We start from the raw sequence: 19,651 nt of genomic DNA on the forward strand, positions 1-19,651 counted from the left end.
ACAGGTGAGGCATGAATGCAATTTTGTTGTGTGCTGTGTCACAATGACAATGGGAGTTGGAGTTTCCCAATGGGGCTTTCACTTTTTCAATTGGGTTGTCGAAATGCCCAGGTTGTTTGATCTCCTTGAGGCGGTAAGCCTGCACCCAGCACCCTGTTCACAGGATATTCAACAGAATGGAGAGCTCAGCTCACACAGCTTTCTATGTGCTATAGGCGTACAACTGCACCCACAGTAGTCACATGGCCAGTTCCTTGTTGTTGCTTCTTGAAACAATAAAACACTCAGCTGCTGTTAGTTTTCCCCCACCCCTTACTGTGCAACTGCACCTGTTCACAAAGGCTTTGATTAAGGTTCTTGACTTGTACTGAGCATTACCATGACAATACAGCGCCAGTGGCAGTGTACTGTTTTGAACTGTATAGGAGGACAGGGTCGGATTAAGACGGGCCGGGGCCCCTCAGCAACAGGTTGCTGTGGGGTCCCCCTGGAAGTCAAATTTCGTGACAAATTTTAGATAGACAGTGTCCTAATTACAAGCAAGTAAGGGTAACATGTCTATCAAGTGTACTCAACATGACGGACAAATTTTTTCAATATTGCCAATCTTTTCAATCTTGTCACTATTGTGCAATTTTCCACTTTTGGCCAGTCAAGGACCCCCTGACAGGCAGGGGCCCCTGGGCTGCAGCCATATCTAGCATGTGCCTTAATCCGGCCCTGTAGGGGGACCACTGTAAATCTGCAGTGACACTGGAATTCAGGGGTACATTTCTGGAAAGCATAGTTGTTAGCTGTTAGCAACTTTGGTAGTTGCCAATGGGAAATTGCATTGCAACCAACAAAGTAGCTAACATAGTTAGCAACTTCACTTTCCAGAAATGCACCCCAGTGTGAAATTCTGGCAGGAGTGAATTACGCTGTCACTCTGACAAAGCGAATGTGAATTATCAGTTATAGTTCATGATGGAACCCTGAACTTAGACTCAAGGTTTTTTTATGTTCCTGCCAAAAAGTAAGTTTAGAAAGTTAAGTACAGAATGCTTTAAAAATTGGGGTCTCTGTGATTATGAGGTTGGAAAAATACCACTCGTGCGCATACTTGAACATGGAGGGCTAAAAAGGAATGCTGCAGTCTTTTACTGACTTTTAGGAAGTCCACATATGAAGATGGGTTACTAAAAATGTGTTGTCATCCAGGTTACTCCCACTCGTGAAAAAGTAGACTGTGATTAGAAGTTCAGAAATGTGTGGATTGGCAAAAGTGACAAGTGGAGTCTTAAGTCCTTATCTGTCTGTGTGATGAGGTCTGAATTCACCAAAAATATCCAGCTTCTGGCAACATGTCAGATGGCTCTAGTCTACCCTGTCCCCTTCAGGGAGTGCGTTTTAATATGCGACCTTGCCTCCTCCACTTGCCTCCTCCACTTGCTTCTCGTCATGATGACATCACTGACAACAGCATTAGATTTCAATATCTTGCAAAAGCTCAATTGTAGTCTTTTTCTCATTTGCAATTGGGATGGTGAATGAAAAACAGTCCCTCAAAAGTTGTTGTGGCGAGGCTGACAGCTGGGAAACTTTATCGTTTTCTCAACGGAGGAGGGGTCAGGAGGCGGGACGAGGAGACAAGCACAAGTGGAGGAGGCAAGGTCACATATTTGGATGCACCCATAGTCTTCAGAGATAATGGACAATACTGCCATCTGCTGGAAGTTCTCTTTCAGGTAACATAGAACTACAGATCTCCTGCTAAATTGAAACATCTTGTGAAACACATTGTGATACATGAAAATATATCAAATCCTTAAAGAAACAAAAATCACAACACAACTTAACCTCCAGATCTTACTCATGTTCTTGCCAAGTTCTTCCAATTTAATATTTCATCACTGAGAAAGAGTCATTAAGTTCCTCAAAGGACATCGGGGGACTGAGTGCTGAAGGACCCTCTGCCCATGATTAACCTTTGTCTAGAGTCAGTCACTAAAGATACCTGGAGGACTTAGGGCATGATTTTCCTCAATTGAGAGCTGTTTCAGTTCTAGCCTGATTACCATCGACTTTCAAATCTCTTCGAAGACATAACAATTAACATTTCCAAAACGGCATTTCCCAAACGGCCTCCCTTGGTTTTGCTAATGATTGTTTGCTTCCCAACAAAGTGGGAGGAGTTCCCGATTTTGCGGGAACTCAGAAAGTACTTGCATTGCTCTTGACCTGACTGGTAGCAACGGTGAAGCTGTTGCGTCACTAGGGCACGGCCTGGCTACTTCAGTTCAGCATCTCCTCTCTTCAAACGTATCTGCTCCAGTTTTCCCAGTTTTTTTCAACCTGGGCTATGCTCTGATCAGTTCTGAGACATCCATTCCCAATGGAATTCAGTAATTGAGTGCTGATCTCTGTCTCTTTTGCAGGCTGCAACAGAGAATATTTACCACCACCATCAATTTGTAAGCATTCATTATAACTGGGAAAATCTGTTTTCATACATGAAAAGGTCATGACTCATGCCCGCCATTTTGAGTTTCCACTAATAGGCATCTTCAGCTATAGTAACACTTACTGTACTTTGCTTCAGACCAGTACATGTTGGTTGGTTCAAGCTTGTGCTGTTGTTCTACATGGTGTGATATGATGGTACCATGTCACAGCAGGCACCCATAGTCTAAAGCAGTGGTTCTCAACCTTTTTTTAGGCGAGGCATCCTTTCAATTCATGAAAAATCTCAAGGCACCCCAAACCAATAAGCTGTAACATGGCATCGCATTTGATACCACACAAGCTCAGAAAAGTAACACATTTGGAGACGTCACACCACCTATGTTCGAAGTAGCAGCTTTATCTCAGACAGGTGTAGGCCATACTGGGGCGACCTAAATGTACTTTATTGTGTGCAAATGGAAGATTAAATATTCCACTGACTGAGACGTCATTATTAATTTAGACAAATATGTATTATATTACATCATTTATTTATTTATTTACCGGTAGGTCAGTTTCACATAATGTCAGCCACATTTCCGCGGCCCCCCTGAGGGGTGTGTGCGGCACCCCAGGGTGCCACGCCACCCTGGTTGAGAACCACTGGTCTAAAGTACACCATCTGCTGCATCCAAGGTGCACAGTCACATTGTTCGTTCACACAAAGGCAAGATTGTTTTGAAAACTTGTCCAGTAACTTATATTTTATATAATTTTAAATTGCAATCTCAATAATAATAATGACATATTAAATGACAAAATAACAGTGAGGGGTAATATTTATCCAAACATAAGGACACGATGGGAGCGATCATATGTAAGTAAACAAATCCCCCTTTTAAAGAGTTTGTCTTCAAGACTTAATGTGTGTACTGTACATGTCTCGTTGGTGACATGACTGGAGGTAATACAGGCACAAACAGAAACAAAAAAAGAAGTGCTGACAGCTTCTAAAACAATGTTTCATCAGGAAGCATTTACTCCACTATGTGTGTGGAAGATGACATGCCCAGTCTTACAGAATCCGAAGTTGCATCATAAAATGTCGGGAGTCACTCTACAGTCTAATCCACTATTTGTGTGGAAGATGACATCCCAGAAAAGTACAAAGGACACACCAAACCCTCCAAGACTGACCAAAACCAGTTTTACATTCGCAAATGCTTGGTGTCCCACACTGCACAGTCAAAGCCCGGGGGCCCCACAGCTTCACTGCTCCCCTGGATGTGTGGTGGCGGTGGTTTGGATTGTGGATGTGGTGCCCCCTTCTGGTTCTCCTGGAAACAGCAGTCTCCTCAGCACCTCAGACCGCTGCTCCTCTGGCCGAGAGAGGAACTCTTTCAATGGCAACTACAAGAGAGGGAAGTACAGGGACATTGAAAAGACCATAACATGAAGATAACCAGGCAAATCCTTCCGCTGATTGTTTTTTTCAATCTGATATCACAAATGTTGCAACATGACGGCCACTGAATACACACACATTCTTTCTCTCACTCACTCACTCACTCACTCACTCACTCACTCACTCACTCACTCACTCACTCACTCACTCACTCACTCACTCACTCACTCACTCACTCACTCACTCACTCACTCACTCACTCACTCACTCACTCACTCACTCACTCACTCACTCACTCACACACTCACTCACTCACTCACACACACATTATTTTCTACTTTTTAAAATATTAGTACAAATTATGCTGTGCTGCTTTGGCTTAAGTAATGCCAGGACTCTTGAATCTTAAAAAAATAATAATCTTGAGACAGACAATGACAGAAATCAAGGAAGCAAGAAAGAAACAGGTGGATCATTAGAGTCAGATGGGGCAGATTGGGCAGTCATAGGTTAGCGGTTAGGGCGTCAGACTTGTAGCTCAAAGGTTGCCGGTGTCCTGTCGATATGAGCTCCCAGTCAAGATGAGCTCCTTTTAGCTACTGAGCATGCGCACGCATGCGCACCTCCACGCAGTGAGCTCTGCGGCTTATACTGGTAGCTCATCTCGACGAAGCAGCTCATCTCAACAGAACACTGGTTCGACTCCCGACCCACAAGGTTGGTGGGGGTAGTAATTAACCAGTGCTCTCCCCCATCCTCCTCCATGACTGAGGTACCCTGAGCATGGTACCGTCCCGCTGCACTGCTCCCTTGGGGCGCCATTGGGGGCTGCCCCCTTGCACGGGTGAGGCATAAATGTAATTTCGTTGTGTGCAGTGTGCAGTGAACACTTGTATGTTGTGGAGTGCTGTGTCACAATGACAATAGGAGTTTGAGTTTCTCAGTTGGGCTTTCACGGCTTTCACTTTACTTAAAGGTGAAGTCTTAAAGAGGTCTTACCAGCACGGGTGAGTAGCCCAGGGCTGTGAGGTGGCGCATCTGCATAGCCATTCTGCCACACAGGTGCTTGGACCCGAAACAGTAGGCAGAGGTGGGGGCGCAGAGCAGGGCAACTCTGGACCAGGGAAATAAGCAAGAGAGCAACATTATTCACAAAAAGATGAAGGATGAGCCGTTGATATGTTGATGCCTGCTATGACAGCTCTGACAGTTAAAGGGGCTCCAGGTCAGATTAAAAGTTTAACTAATCACTGTCCCGAGTCAGACGATGGTTATGTGAATCAATAATAAGTGAACAATGAGTCTTGTGATCACTTCCACAGTCCGCTGTCAGAAAACCCCAAAAGCAACTTTTAGACAGAGCGGTCTGAACGAGTGTCGTGGGAAACACTTTTCATACGAAAAATCGCTTTCCATACCGTATTCAGATTTGTACCAACTGCTGCATTCTGTGATCAAATGAACTCGAAACAGCATTTTTTTTATTACGGCGTAGATTTTGAGACAGGCATGCCACGGGCACCGCGCAAACTATGTCATCCTACCTTGTGCCCCTTTAAGTAAACAAAGAAAGGGTTTTACTCCATTCTGAAAGTCAGAATGCGTTGGAGTCTTAAAAAACTGTTAAACATTTGCTGTTAACAGAATGTCAATGACCAAGCTGAAGTGCATTACCAAAGGCCCTGTGTTATATTGTAGTACTATGGTAGTTAACTTTTCAATGACTTTTCTTGCAACTGGAGGTATGGCATGCATTAAAGCAGGGGTGGGGAACCTTTTTCATTCAAGGGGCCACTTCAAATTCATTCGGAGGCCGTTAAAGTCCTCCTAGGGCTGTACTATGAAGACAAACCACTTGCAAACCTGCACTTTAGCCCTATATTGAAGGCAGCCACCTTTAAAACAGATCCCACCTTCTCTAGGTCCCCTGAATATAACTTCATTGTATTGTAATTGTATTTTCTAAGTAGAGATGCACCGGATCCTGATTTTTAGGATCCTGCCGGATACCGGATCCACTGCTTAAGGTCCTGCCCGATCCGGAACCGGATACCGGATCCTACGAAAGGGTTGAAACACATATCCTACTCGCACACGTGGGCCCTTCTTATCACGTTGGCTCAAACTATTTTGACTGAAAAGCCTCGGCTACCGGATCCTGGATCCTGGAACCGGATCCCGTAAAAAACCCTATTATCCTGCTGGATCCGGAACCAGATCTTGGATCCTGTGCATCTCTAGTTCTAAGATTCCATTACAAAATACAGTATGTCATATTTCATGTGAAGCTGCATAACATCAAAATTACATTGGGGGGCGGATAAAACTGCCTCAAGACATAGGTTCCCCACCCCTGCATTAAGGGGTTTAAAAGGGTTAATGAACTAAGCCAGTGCAATAAAGGCTTTTGAAACTTGGGTAAATGAGAGTGCCTTGGAATTCTTCTTTCTTGTTTGGATTAAACAAAGGAAGTGATTACAGTAAACATCTTCCAGACACGGTAAAATAATTTCACAAGGATTGTTTAACACAACCCGGTTAAAGAATTAGGAGACACCATACTCCATGGAAGTCGAGGCAAACTGAGTGCAGATACCACACCAGCTGCACCTGTTTTTACTACATGTATGCATATGAATGAATCATGACTTATGTTACATTTCTACGAAAGTAAAATTGGGACTCTACGCATCATCCCTCACTCAGCTTGCAGGTGCATCACAGTGGGACAGACATCACTGGAAGGGAGAGGCTGGAGAGCACACTGCAGCTTAGTTTTCAAGACTTTATTTTGTGTGCACACCCGACTAACGTTTCGGTGTTGCTAAACCTTCTTGGGTGCACAAAATAAATAAAGCCTTGAAAACTAAGCTGCAGTGTGCTCCAGCCTCTCCTTTCCATTACTATGAGAGTCATTTAAAGATAATAAGAGATATGTGTGCAGGAAGTCTGTTTGAGGCCTTACGTGTGAGGAAGAGCATCGTCCTGAGGAGACTTGCTGATTTCAGAACTGCCAGATGAGAGAGTGATCTGGAAATCTAGACACAGGTGGAAAAATTACATTTTCTACAGGAAGGAACTAGTTCAAAGTTCAGTGCACACTTTTCAAAATCAACTAGTTTGCTGATAGTTCATACCTGTTTATAGTTAATAGTTTGTTCACAGTTCAAAAAATACTAGTTCAAATAGCTCTTTTTTGTAATAGGGTCATTCCATGTCAATTCACATGATTCCCTAGAATATCCCCAGGTGACCCTCTCCGATTTACCCGATATCTCGCATACAGGCAGACATGTGGACTCGAGTCCAGTGACTTGGACTCGAGTCTGACTCGAGTCAGCGGTGTGAAGACTTGCGACTTGAAATTTCAAGATCAGAAAGGACTTGCGACTCGACTCGACTTGCACGCCTTTGACTCGGGACTCGACTTGGACTTGACAGTTGTAACTTTCAATGACTTGGCGTGACTTGCCATGTTGGGTCTAAAAAAAAAAGTCCAAGTCCAACCCTTGTTTTCAGAATGCAACAGCCCGCCCACATTCTTTGTTTGAATCACGTCATTGTCCTAAGCGGTGCTATGCCATCATTGGCGGCCAGATGCGGCCGGACGCGGCTGGCCTGGACGCAGCGACTAGCGGCAACACTGAAACACCATTTGCGAGTCTCCAGAACAAACATAGCCTACATTTTAAACCATCGCGGAAGTTAATTTATCTCCCTCTCAGCCCCAACTCATTTTGCATTATTAATAGGGTAGGCTATGGAAGTTTGCACTGTGATCAACAAATATTTTCTATCAATGTTGTAGGAAGTGTGTGTGGTGGGGCGCTGTGATGTGCAACACGCCTCTGTAGGCTACACACGTGAAGCTCTCGCTCTCTCGCTTACGACAGAAATTCAGTGAGATCTGAGAACCAAGCTGTCTAAATATTTTAGCTAAATGGTGATGGACATTGATTGTTGAACATTAGGCTATTTAAGCAGTTGAAATAAAAAAAAAACACACACTGCTGACATAACCGAACCACAGGACTTAATCTATTGATGTTTTATAAAAGAGTAGTATACGCCTATCCGTTTTGCTTCCCCTTTCCTTTATGAATGCGCTTGCCTTCAGCCCCCGAAAGGCTGTTACATTATGTTCCGCTCCCACACACTATGCTTGCGAGTCAGTCAAGTGAAGTGCAGCCTTGCGAATAATTTCCACCATCGCGGACAAAACCACGTTATGATGGATATGTGGCGAGGTAAACGTTACGAATATGGCCTGCTTTTAAGTTTCCCCCAACCCAGGATGTGTCCGTAGGCTATGGCTTGATATCCCAGGGCTATTTCACGACCACAACTCCACGCGCTGAAAATGCATGCTCGCGCTTCTCAGTCTAGAAAGAGTAACCTCTTGGTAACATTCTTTGCATTGACCAGCCACCATCGGTTGAGTATTAGAATCAATACAAAAAGACACGTTTATACATGTCTTAGTCTTCCAGCATGCAATCGAAAATATGCGAGCAGAGTTGGTCTTGCATCCATCAAAAGAGCTCCACCGGTTGCCTACTTTAGATGCTGGGTGAATGGTTCCGAAGGGAAATCATTTAGCCTATAGCCTATTCACGACAGTCTTGCAAAGAGACAAGACAAACAACCAAAATTGTCAAATAATTGGTCAAGGCGCGAGATGAGGAATACTTCATGGCTATTGGAAAAACTTTGAAGAAACTAAGCGCACGCAACACTGCTTCCCGCGAAGCTTGCGCTTGAGGGCTATAAACAAGCTATGCGCCCCGAACCTCACTGCTTGTTGTTCGATGGCTTGAATCGAAACATTTCTAAGGACATCAGGGCTATCATTGATTCCTGGAATACCGCCTCAGGCAGCTGAAAACAGAGTAGCAGTGTCCCATGTGTCAAATGGTAAGATAATGCCATACATGTTCCTTGAAAGTTTTAAAACTCAGCCTTGACACACTATCATGTCAGCCACATCAGTTCAAACGCAATCTTTAATGCAGCCTATCGTGAAGTTTAAATGTAATGCGAGGTAGAGGTTGCAAGCTACTGCTGAGCAGCGCAAGACATGGACATGGGTCAGCTCCCGTGGATAAAAAGCATGTTCCCTCTCGCGTGCTGCTCCCAGTCCTTGCGCGCGCGAACCTTGTATCTCGTGGTGTCGACACCGCTTTATCTTATGTTTCTCACAGTTCGAACTACATGCTTTGTTTGGTATTTTGGGGAGTTTGGAGTCGCAATTACCGCTGCTTGGAAATGACACGTTAGAGCTACACGACGCCAGCACTGGAGAACTGGGATGTAACCCTGTTTTCCAAATTAACAAAAAATAGGAAACATAGAAGCAGAACTTTGTTTGGCTACAATATATGACCTGGACGGTGAACTTAATCTTTTTGAAGAGGCATGAACAGCATACAAGTGCCTTTGTGGGGGAGGAGAGGGCGATTGGGGAGAACAGGGAGACGAGAGCATGGCGCGAGGCGCATATTCGTTCGGGAAAATGAGAGCGAAATGTTGGATAGGACATTACACACCTTCCTTCTTCCTACACTGTAGAAGCGCAGAACAAGGTTACCTCGTTGCCATAACTGACATTCTGCAGCGCTAACGCCATGTTTAATTGACAGCGTGCTGGTGAATAGTCTAGTAGCCTAATATAATTAACAAGACATGGATTAATGACTGCAAACGAAGTTCTAGTTAACTTGGACTGTGACGCAGTAAAAATGGTTGGTGATGGGCCATTGCGGCGAGAATGTGAGGGGGAAAGCGACAATGCCGATATCAGCTTCAACAATAGTAGAGTAGAGTAGTAGAGTAACTTTATTGATCCCCAGGGGGAAATTCAGGAAATTCATCATTACTTTACCAGGAATTCAATCCAACTAAATAGGCCTACTTTGTCCTCATTTCTTAGCCCATATGGACTAGTGTCTACTAGGCTAAATACTGTTGGCACGTAGCCTACAGCAGACTATATAGCCTAGTGCTGCACCATGCATGTGCTCATTGGTGGGTTCACAGTTATGACACTGTCAATGCTCAGCTTTTGGGTTCACAGATAATGGGATGAAGTGAACATCATGGACCAGCTGAGACAGGGCTGCCTGCTGAGCTGTGCTGTTAACTCATCATCCTGTCTCACATGTGTAGCCCCACCCCCCATACACACACACACACACACACACACACACACACACACACACACACACACACACACACACACACACACACACACACACACACACACACACACACACACACACACTGGGCTCAATTTTAAAAAAAGAAATTGATTACCCCTGCTGTATGTCATATCTTGATGAGAATGGTGAGCTTAATATGGTACCTTAGGGAAAATGGCTTTTAAAGCCAAACCAAAATGTTTACATTAGTGTAGTGTTACACTACAGTAAAGAGAGGGGGGAGGGTGGGTAGCACCTGTAAGACATGAATAGGCTACTACTTTCACCCTTGGCCTTTGTGGGTAAATTCAAACATAGTACGCTGAAAGTGTGAATCCGCGTTTTCAGGTCGGAAGTGTAATATGCCCCCCTAATGTCTTGACAAAACCTTCCAGCCAAAGCTGTCAGCGGCCCTGCCTGTAGTGAAAAAGTTAACCATAGTCCTGTCCTTAGCGTTATGATGCTAGAGTCTGTATAACTTAAAACCTTGACTAGATATGACCGGCCCACCACCAAGACCAGGGTGGAGTAGTGGAATAGGTTTATGCCATCAGATGATGGAACGGACACACACACATACGCACACATTCTTGCAACAGGACTATTTGCCCACTGGACAGTAAATATTTGGCATATGGTTGCTCCTTTGTTTAAGTACAAATTCACATGAAATGTATTTTTATGTGAAAAAAAAAATATGAAATTAAATGTCATTTTACATACACAGCACAAGCAGTAGTTTGGTTTAGACTGATTTCTCAGCAACTGTTTTAGTAATTGTCATCTTTTTACTCAGGTCTCATTATTATACTAATGAATTTATGATCGAAATTGTGATTGCAAATAGAAAATCCCTTTGTGACTTGTTAAGGACTTGAAAAAAAATGAGACTTGGACTTGGACTTGACTTGGCTGGGGTACGACTTGGACTTGGACTTGACTTGGTCAGATGTGTCTTGACTTGTGACTTGACTCGGACTTGAGTGGAAAGACTCGAGACTTACTTGTGACTTGCACATTAGTGACTTGGTCACACCTCTGCATACAGGTACATTTTGATGTCAACTGAAAGAATACCAAGTATAAGCACCCTACGTCCAACGGTTGCGGAGATGAAGCCCTCCAAAGTTGGGGTGCCATGCCCACTTTTCAAGCCTGTGAATTGCATACAAAATTTACAAGCAGATTTTGACACCTCTGGTTTTAGTTTGAAGGAAGATACAGGCCTAAAAATCACCATGGCCCCTCAATATGACCCTGTCTACCAGATGATGTACTTACAAATGGCATGCCTTGATTATTTTTGGCTATATTAAGCCTTAAAAACTGAATTTGTGAAACGCGTGTTGAAGAGTCTTGCCATTTTGGGGTTCCAGATCTTGGAAACTATGTATGCTTTGGGAGTTACAATTGATTTTTCATCATATTTGGGAACTGTAAAGAAGCTGAAAAAAAATGTAGGGCGCTCAGACTTTAAAAGATAATATAGGAGGGACTCAAAAACAGCTTTGGGAAAAAATGACCTTACGGTACCCTCTACTTCAGGCCTCAAATTAACCATGTGGGCACTTGATGACTGGAACGCCCTTTTAACCCCATGTACAGTAGCACTGTATCAAACATTCAAACTTGGAAAAACTTTGTTTTTCAAAGTTCTTCATATTAATCTTGGCCTTCAAAGTATATGTTTTTCTCTCCATCTTATCACAGTGTCTGTTTTGTCTGCTGCCATCTGCTGGTATAAAAAAGTAACAACAGCGTAATGTAAGAGAACAACAGGGGCTGGAAAATCTTGCCCATAACTTACCAATAAAGCACTGTAATTATTATACAGTATATTGCGATATACTAATTATGAATTTAATAAGCATGATGAATATGTGTAGTTTAAATAATTTCCTATGTGTGACTGCTTAATGCCCAATCATGATGTCAGTCCCAAGATGGCCATACCCTGCACTACATTTCTACCAGACATGGGGGTGGGTGTGTCCTGGTAGAAATGTAGTCATGATTGAACATTCTGCATTATGCTTGTTAAAATCATTAATAGCAATATACTGTAGAATTAAAGTGCTTTATTGGTAGCCTAGCGATCTTAACCCCTAGGGGTGTCTAGATTTCTAGGCTACTTTATTGGTAAATTATGGGCAAGATTTTCAAGCCCCTTTTGTTTTCTTACATTACACTGTTGTTGCGTTTTTTGACCAGCAGATGGCAGCAGACAAAACAGACACTGTGAACATAGACAAAAACATATACTTTGAAGGCCAAGATTAATATGAAGAACTTTGAAAAACAAAGTTTTTCGAAGCTTGAATGTTTGATACAATGCTACTGTACATGGGGTTAAAAGGGCGTTCCAGTCATCAAGTGCCCACATGGTTAATTTGAGGCCTGAAGTAGAGGGTACCGTAAGGTAATTTTGTCCAAAAGCTGTTTTTGAGTCCCTCCTATTCCATGATTAAAAGTCTGAGTGCCCTACTTTTTTTGGAATAGACTGTACAGTTCCCAAATATCATGGAAAATCAATTATAACTCCCAAAGCATACATAGTTTCCAAGATCTGGAACCCCAAAATGGCAAGACTCTTCATCACGCTTTTCACAAATTCAATTTTTAAGGCTTAATATAGCCAAAAATAATCAACGCATGCTATTTGTAAGTACATCATCTGGTAGACAGGGTCATATTGAGGGGCCATGGTGATTTTTAGGCCTGTATCTTCTTCCACACTAAAACTAGAGGTGTCAAACTCTGCTTGTAAATTCTGTATGCACTTCAGAGGCTTGAAAGTGGGCATGGCACCCCCATTTGGAGGGCTTCATCTCCGCAACCGTTAGACGTAGGATGCTAATACTTGGTATTCTTTCAATTGACATCAAAAGGTACCTGTATGTGAGATATCGGGTAAATCGGAGAGGGTCATGTGGGGAAGGCGTGTGAATTGACATGGAATGACCCAATAGGTTGTTGCGAGCTATATAGTTCAATGACATTGGCAAAGCCTATGTAATACCAGAGGCAGCTATTTTTTTTTTATCATAACAGTGAGTATATGTGTTAGAGGTCATCTTACAATGTATTTGGTTTGGTTTTCACCTGAACACTAATGAAATGCGGATAACACTTTACAATAACGTCCTATTCACAGCTTTGTTAACCCTTCATAAATAATGAACTAATTATCAACAAAATGTTTACAAATGTTTATAAATGGGCAAGAAATACTATGCTAACACAACACTTTGCTTTGTTAAATGTTAATTGTTATTAAATGTTAATTAAGTGTTTATAAAGCTGTGAATAGGACGTTATTGGAAAGTGTTACCGAAATGTGATATCCTATTAAATTAAGTCGCATGTAGTTCGTTCGCAGGCACCAGCATGAACTCCTTCATCGTTTGTTATCAAGCAGTTAATAGTGTGCGTTCAGTAAACATCAGCAGTAAGTGTCTAAACAATCGAAATGAGACGATTCATTCTTCTTACCAACATGATACACCTTTTCCACGGCCAAGCCCTGCTGTACCGCCTCCACTCCTCTCAGGCCTTGTAGTGTGCTGAGCAGTGTGCTGGGAATCGGGGGGTGTGGAGGGGGCGAGAGGTCGCCAAGCATGGAGGCCAGGAGCTGGGGCCGAGGGACGGAGCTCTGGTCCAGACGCAGGCAGAGGTCCACACAGTGCAGGTTCTGCTCCAAGCCTTTGAATGGCTTTTTATCTGTGAAAACAGCATACAACACATCTAAGTACAGTATTGTGTATGTACAGTATTGTGCTATACAGATACGTACGTATATCTCTATTGGTTGACTGATTGATGTGGCTCAATGATATATATATATTTTTTAAATATATTGTTATGTGCTTTTATGCCTTTATTTGACAGGACAGTTGAAGATGGTGACAGGAAGCAAATGGGACAGAGAGACAGGGGAGGATCGGGAAATGACTCGATGGACTCGAACCGGGGGCCCCAAGGGTGGGCATGCAAGCCCAGATATTGGTCTTTGATTTTAACATCTCCCGGTGCCTTACCAGTGCCAGGGTTAAAGAGCTGCTCCAGGGTGTCTCTATCAACGAGTCTCTCCAGCAGGAGAGGAGGGAAGTGTCCGAGCATACAGAAGTAGAGGACAGCCCTCAGGAGGTTCCCAGGGTACAGCTTGTCTAGATAGGACTCCACTGCACCAGTCAGGCTGTCCAAGAACCTGAGGGGTTACAAAAAGGCACGCCTCCTGGGTTGATGATGGGTTTTTTTGGGGGGCTCAGGAGTCAGGTGTTAAAACTGCAGCAAATGCCCATAAATGAATCCGTAACTGATCATCAATGTGCTGCAGTGAACATGCTCCTTAGATAAATAAAAAACAAAACAACAATTAAAAAAAAAAGATTTCATCCATACAATGATGTTTTAGTTAGAAGTAGGAAAGTTATGAATAAGGTGTCGATGATGGGTTTTTGGGCTCCGACGTCAGGTGGTACAACCGTAGCTGATTGATTCCCATGAATTCATTCGCAATTGATAATGAATGTACTGCAGTGAATATGCTCCTTAGATAATCAACTAAAAACAAACAAACAAAAACACTTTTAATCCATACAATGACGTTTCCCACCCTTACCAACACCTTCATCCATGGCTGAAGTGCCCTTGAGCAAGGCACATAACCCCACATTGCTCCAGGGCCTGTAACAAACTCCCTGAACCTAAACAAGTGTAAGTCGCATTGGATCCAAGCGTCAGCTAAGTGTAATGTAATGTAATCATGGTTGAGTAGACCTTCAATACTGGCTACATTAACTTAAATGCCTTTTTGCACAGTACTATGATTATTACGACTACTACAGTACTATGAGTAACGTAATAACTAAACATACAGTACTAGCAATTTTCCCAGGTGATATCTTTGGAAAATCTCTATGTAAAAGGCTGGTTGAGGCGGCTTGTATGCCCACCCACGGGGACCCCGGTTCGAGTACGGCCAGGGTCATTTCCCGATCCTCCCCTGTCTCTCTGTCCCATTCGCTTCCTGTCACCATCTTCGACTGTCCTGTCAAATAAAGGCATAAAAAAGCCCCCCAAAATATATATATTAGATAAAGGCTGGTTGAAATGATGCTTACGGTTGCCTGTGATCCCCCAGGTCATGGTTGAGATGGGCGTAGACCTTAAGGACAGAGAGGATGTCCGGGAGAGTGAGGGCACTGGAGTTGAGGATGAGGCGCTCCGCAAACACATCCATCAGGCTTACAGCGCGGAAGTTCATCCTCTCAAACGCTAGGAGTAGGAGGATTATCTGAGGAAAGGAGATGATCAGAAAATGAAATGTTTAAAATTCATACAGTGCTGGACAAAAGTATTGGCACCCCTTCTATTCTGTCAGATAATACTCAATTTCTTCCAGAAAATGATTGCAATCACAAATGCTTTGGTATTAATATCTTCCTTTGTTTTTCTTACAATACAAAAACACAAAAGAGAATGAAAAAAAAAGTCAAATGAATGATCATTTTACGCAAAATTCCAAAAAGCCTAATACTTGGTAGCACAACCTTTAGACAAAATAACGGCGAACAACCACTGTCGGTAACCATCAATGAGTTTCTTACAACGCTCTGCTGGAATTTTAGACCACCCTTCTTGAGATTTGAAGGGTGCTTTCTCCAAACTGCCTTTTGAGATCTCTCCACAGGTTTTCTATGGGATTCAGGGCTGGACTCCTATATTATGCTGCAAAATTTGTTGATAGACTTCAGACTTCATAATTCCATGTACACGGTCAAGCAGTCCAGTGCTAGAGGCAGCAAAGCAACCTCAAAACATCAGGGAACCTCTGCCATGTTAAACTGTAGGGACTGTGTTCTTTTATTTGAAGGCCTCAACTCAACTGAATACAGGGAAAAAATGAGGCCTTCAAAGATTTTTTTTTAGAACCCTGCTCACATGTAACTGCCCTCAATTTGAAGCAACTCTTCCATCCAAGCACCTGTTTGTTGTTCCACATGGAGCAGCTGTTGGCTAGATGCTCAGCGATGGCTGACAGCATGGGATAGTTCCTGTAGTGCAGATCCTGGCATGCCCTCAAGACCATCAGCAGCTTGGAGAATGGAACCCCCTCCACATTTTCTGGAAGATAAAGAAGCAGATTATGAATAATGAGATGACGTCATGGAGAAGAGCTCATGGCAAGTCGAAAAAATTATTACTGGAAGACTTGAGGACATTTCCGTTACTTAAAATAGAGTATGTACTTTTTATTTCCACCTTGTTTGGCTACTGAAGCTACGATATACAGATTTATTTTAAAAAATATCTTTTCCTTCTTTCCATTCTTACCCTGGATCTGTTTACAGCACATTTCCAAGAGTTGCTTTGAGTAAAGTCCCATGGCAGCCATGGAGGCAAGCATGTACTGCGAATTGGGAAGTGAGAAGCTGTCTGCCATGCCGAGGGCGCTCATCTGTAGGAAGACAAAAAAATAGGCAACACTTTACTTGACGTGTTCCTGCATAACACATTCATAGCAGCTGTTACGAAGTCTGTATGAAGCATTCATGATTGCTTCATTATGACCCATTCATACCAAACCTTTCATGAACCTAGCGCAGTGTTTCCCAACCTTTTTTCTCTCATGTACCCCCCGGGCATTTTCGGTGTCCCATGAGTACCCCCTAACATGTGTTTTACATCGCTTTTTCTATTCCAGTGTGTCTATGCTCCATGCATTTGTTGAAATTACATTTTTCCAAGTACCCCCTGCAGTGTGCTTGAGTACCCCTAGTGGTACACGTACCCCTGGTTGGGAAACACTGACCTAGCGGACAGAAGGACAGCAACTTTTCAAAATGAAAGTTCAACAAAGCAGCATTGCGGGTTTGAAGCCCTCATTATTACTGAGAGGGGGTTAGATGATTTCTTTGAGTAAAGTTCCACACGTCAAGTAAGATTTAACCGAAATATATAATTATTGCAGCAGTGAATAATGCATTTACTCGCCTCAAATTTCTTCTTTAGTTCATTAGAACTGTCCCTCCCCACTGCACGCATGACGGACTGAAGTGAAAGTATGTTGGAAAAAGAGGGCATATTTCTTTCCAGGTGCAACCTGAAAAACAAGACAAAACATGGCATTACCAACAACCACACACAAACACACAAGAAATTGGAAACACAATATTATGTGTGCTCTCCCAGTCTTTGATTAATGTAATTCTTCATGAACAGGCAAACAGTGCCTGCCACAGCGTCAGATCAGTTATGAATATCAGTTAAGGTGAAACCAAATCACCTGAATCCATGCTTGAGCGCCTGGACATTTGGCAGATCCTCCATGTGTTCCAAAGCTCCAGCAAGAATGGCAAGGGGCCGCTCATCAAAGTGGTTCAGGTTTTCCTGCTCAGAAAGACACAATACAGTGAGAGTAGCAGAGTGCATTTGGGTAACACATTTCAAACACTCTGTCTGCTTACGTCTCCTTTAAAATGAAAAATTAGGAAATCATTAAAATGCCACTGATTTTATCATAGTTCGGTGCTACTCCATAGTTCCATCAAAGATGTTTCGATGCCTGACAACTAGACCAGGTGTATGGAATTGGGCACTCTATTCAATATGAAATAATACCCACAATACTTTAATAGTACTTTAAAATAGACTGAAATGGGTCAATTCATGTGAAGTCAGAAACTTTTGGGGTCCGATCAGAGCAGATTTTAATGAAACTTGGTATGCCTTTTTAGTGACGAGGTAGAACCTTGGAACTTTATATGCAGAAATCTGGCACTGATATTAACCATTATTATTACATTACACTTAGCTGACGCTTTTATTCAAAGCAACTTACACTATTTTTCAGGTTATTGGTGACAGTCCCTGGAGCAAAGTGAGGTTAGGTGAGTAGGGAGAGGTCAGGTGGAATTCAAACCCACAATCCCCAGATTGAAAGACCAACTCCCTAACCACTAGGCCACTGCTGCCCCAAATGAAATGACTTTCATGTCAGTTGTTCCCCAAAGTGTCTGATTTCACACGGAATGCCTCAAACACAGTATATGGTACTAATAATATATTACGGCATTATTGGTGTGGCTTCTTACAGGAGTCCCTGTACAGTACCACAGGCAAGTTGATAGTGTAGTGTAGTGCAGTGTTTCTCAACTGGTGGGTCGCGACCCAAAAATGGGTCGCGGAAGGGTCTTGGGTGGGTCGCGGAGCCTTGGTGTAAAAAAAAATAATAATACACTTAACAACTTTTATTTTGATAGGCTACTGAACTCCGTGTCATCTGTTGTCATAGATAGGCATACAATCTCTTGGTTACATTTTGAGAATGGCATTGAATTGAATTGAACGCTAAAAAAATTGGGTCGCGACCAAATGAGGGTGGAAAATGGTGGGTCCCAAGACTGTTCCAGTTGAGAACCACTGGTGTAGTGTACCTGGATGACTCTGAGTAGCGTCTGCACCACTCTGCTGCGTTGAGGGACATCCAACCTGACGAGGGCGAGCAGACTGAAGGCCATGGCCTCAGGCTGCATCTCCGGGGCCATCGCAATCAGATCATGGCACAGCTCTTCAAAGCGTGGGTGCTCAAACATCAGCTTCAGCTCGTAGCGTCGCTGGTCATCGGAGAGCTTCTTGATGGAATTCCATATGCGCTGTAGGCTGTTGCTGATGCGCCGCTGCGTTACAGGCTTGCTGCCAAGGAGGTCCAGCACATCACTCGGAGAGGAACACTCGTCAAGTTTTTCGAAGAATACGTTTTTGGCATAAAGTTTCTTAGTCCGTCTGGGCCCCTGGGACTCAGAGGAAGTTTGCACATCCACAGATTCCCCTGCAGGTGCAACAAAACGATCTCCCTGTGAGTAGTACCTGACTGTGCTGGCATGTCCTGTTACAGTCACCAAGGAGGATGAAGCTGGTGGCAGATGCAGGTGTGAGGGGCCCCTCTGGAGTAGAGGGCCCAGGTGTGCCCCTGATAAAAGATGTCTGCATCTGCTCAACCTCAAGGCTATCTTTAAGACCTCCTCGCCCGTCTTGTACACATTCATTGTTTCTTAAAAATGGATGTCGATATTGCAAAGTGAGGTAATGTGGACTTGGGCCCCAACTCTGCAGAAAACTGACGACAAAATGTTTGTACCTGTTGTACGCTTTTGTACTTTATACTTTCTTGTCCGCAAAAAAGACAGAAACTGTTAGTATTTAGAATATACTAGTTCTATAGGTTGACTGTTATGTGGCCCGATGACATTTGATGCTCATGCGACCTTTACTCTTTCCATCAGCGGATACAGTACATTTATCATCGGTTACAGTCAGATCCATGCCACAAACTCTGCAGTTCATTTTAAAATTCACAAATGTCGTATCATAGGTTATTAATGAACAACAAACACTTAACAAAATCTACAATCCAAAGAGTGTTTTGGCAAGGTAAGGGGATTGATACTCCCAACTGAGTTCGCTCCCGGACGTGCGGTCCCAGGTGTTTCTATCACTCCCGGACGTGCGGTCCCACCCGATTATATTTCACGTATTATCATATACTGCCACATACAAGCAATTTAGGGTTAGGTTTAGGGTTAGGGTTAGGGTTAGGTTTAGGGTTAGGGTTAAGGTTAGG

General features: G+C 43.2%; 1 protein-coding gene across 1 annotated transcript; it reads right to left on the reverse strand.

Moving 5' to 3' along the window:
• Positions 1-3,157: 3,157 nt before the first annotated feature.
• fastkd2 (FAST kinase domains 2) lies at positions 3,158-19,454 on the reverse strand. Its single transcript, XM_063211808.1, has 11 exons — positions 18,465-19,454; positions 17,315-17,418; positions 17,023-17,131; positions 16,363-16,486; positions 16,013-16,152; positions 15,150-15,322; positions 14,064-14,233; positions 13,519-13,746; positions 6,795-6,867; positions 4,829-4,943; positions 3,158-3,834 (listed from the first exon to the last, which is right to left on the reverse strand). The coding sequence occupies exons 1-11, from the start codon at positions 19,074-19,076 to the stop codon at positions 3,694-3,696; spliced, it is 1,989 nt and encodes a 662-aa protein (XP_063067878.1). The 5' UTR covers positions 19,077-19,454; the 3' UTR covers positions 3,158-3,693.
• Positions 19,455-19,651: the final 197 nt, after the last annotated feature.

Source organism: Engraulis encrasicolus, chromosome 12 (assembly GCF_034702125.1).
Source record: "Engraulis encrasicolus isolate BLACKSEA-1 chromosome 12, IST_EnEncr_1.0, whole genome shotgun sequence".
NCBI lineage: Eukaryota > Metazoa > Chordata > Actinopteri > Clupeiformes > Engraulidae > Engraulis > Engraulis encrasicolus.

What these genes read in the sequence shown, in the direction of transcription:
- fastkd2 (XM_063211808.1), bottom strand. Translation starts at nt 19,076, where the DNA reads ATGAATGTGTACAAGACGGGCGAGGAGGTCTTAAAGATAGCCTTGAGG. An exon ending in CGCTACTCAGAGTCATCCAG is followed by an intron (nt 17,419 to 18,464) that starts GTACACTACACC and finishes CTTTCTGAGCAG; the next exon opens with GAAAACCTGAACCACTTTGA. An exon ending in AACTAAAGAAGAAATTTGAG is followed by an intron (nt 16,487 to 17,022) that starts GCGAGTAAATGC and finishes GTCTTCCTACAG; the next exon opens with ATGAGCGCCCTCGGCATGGC.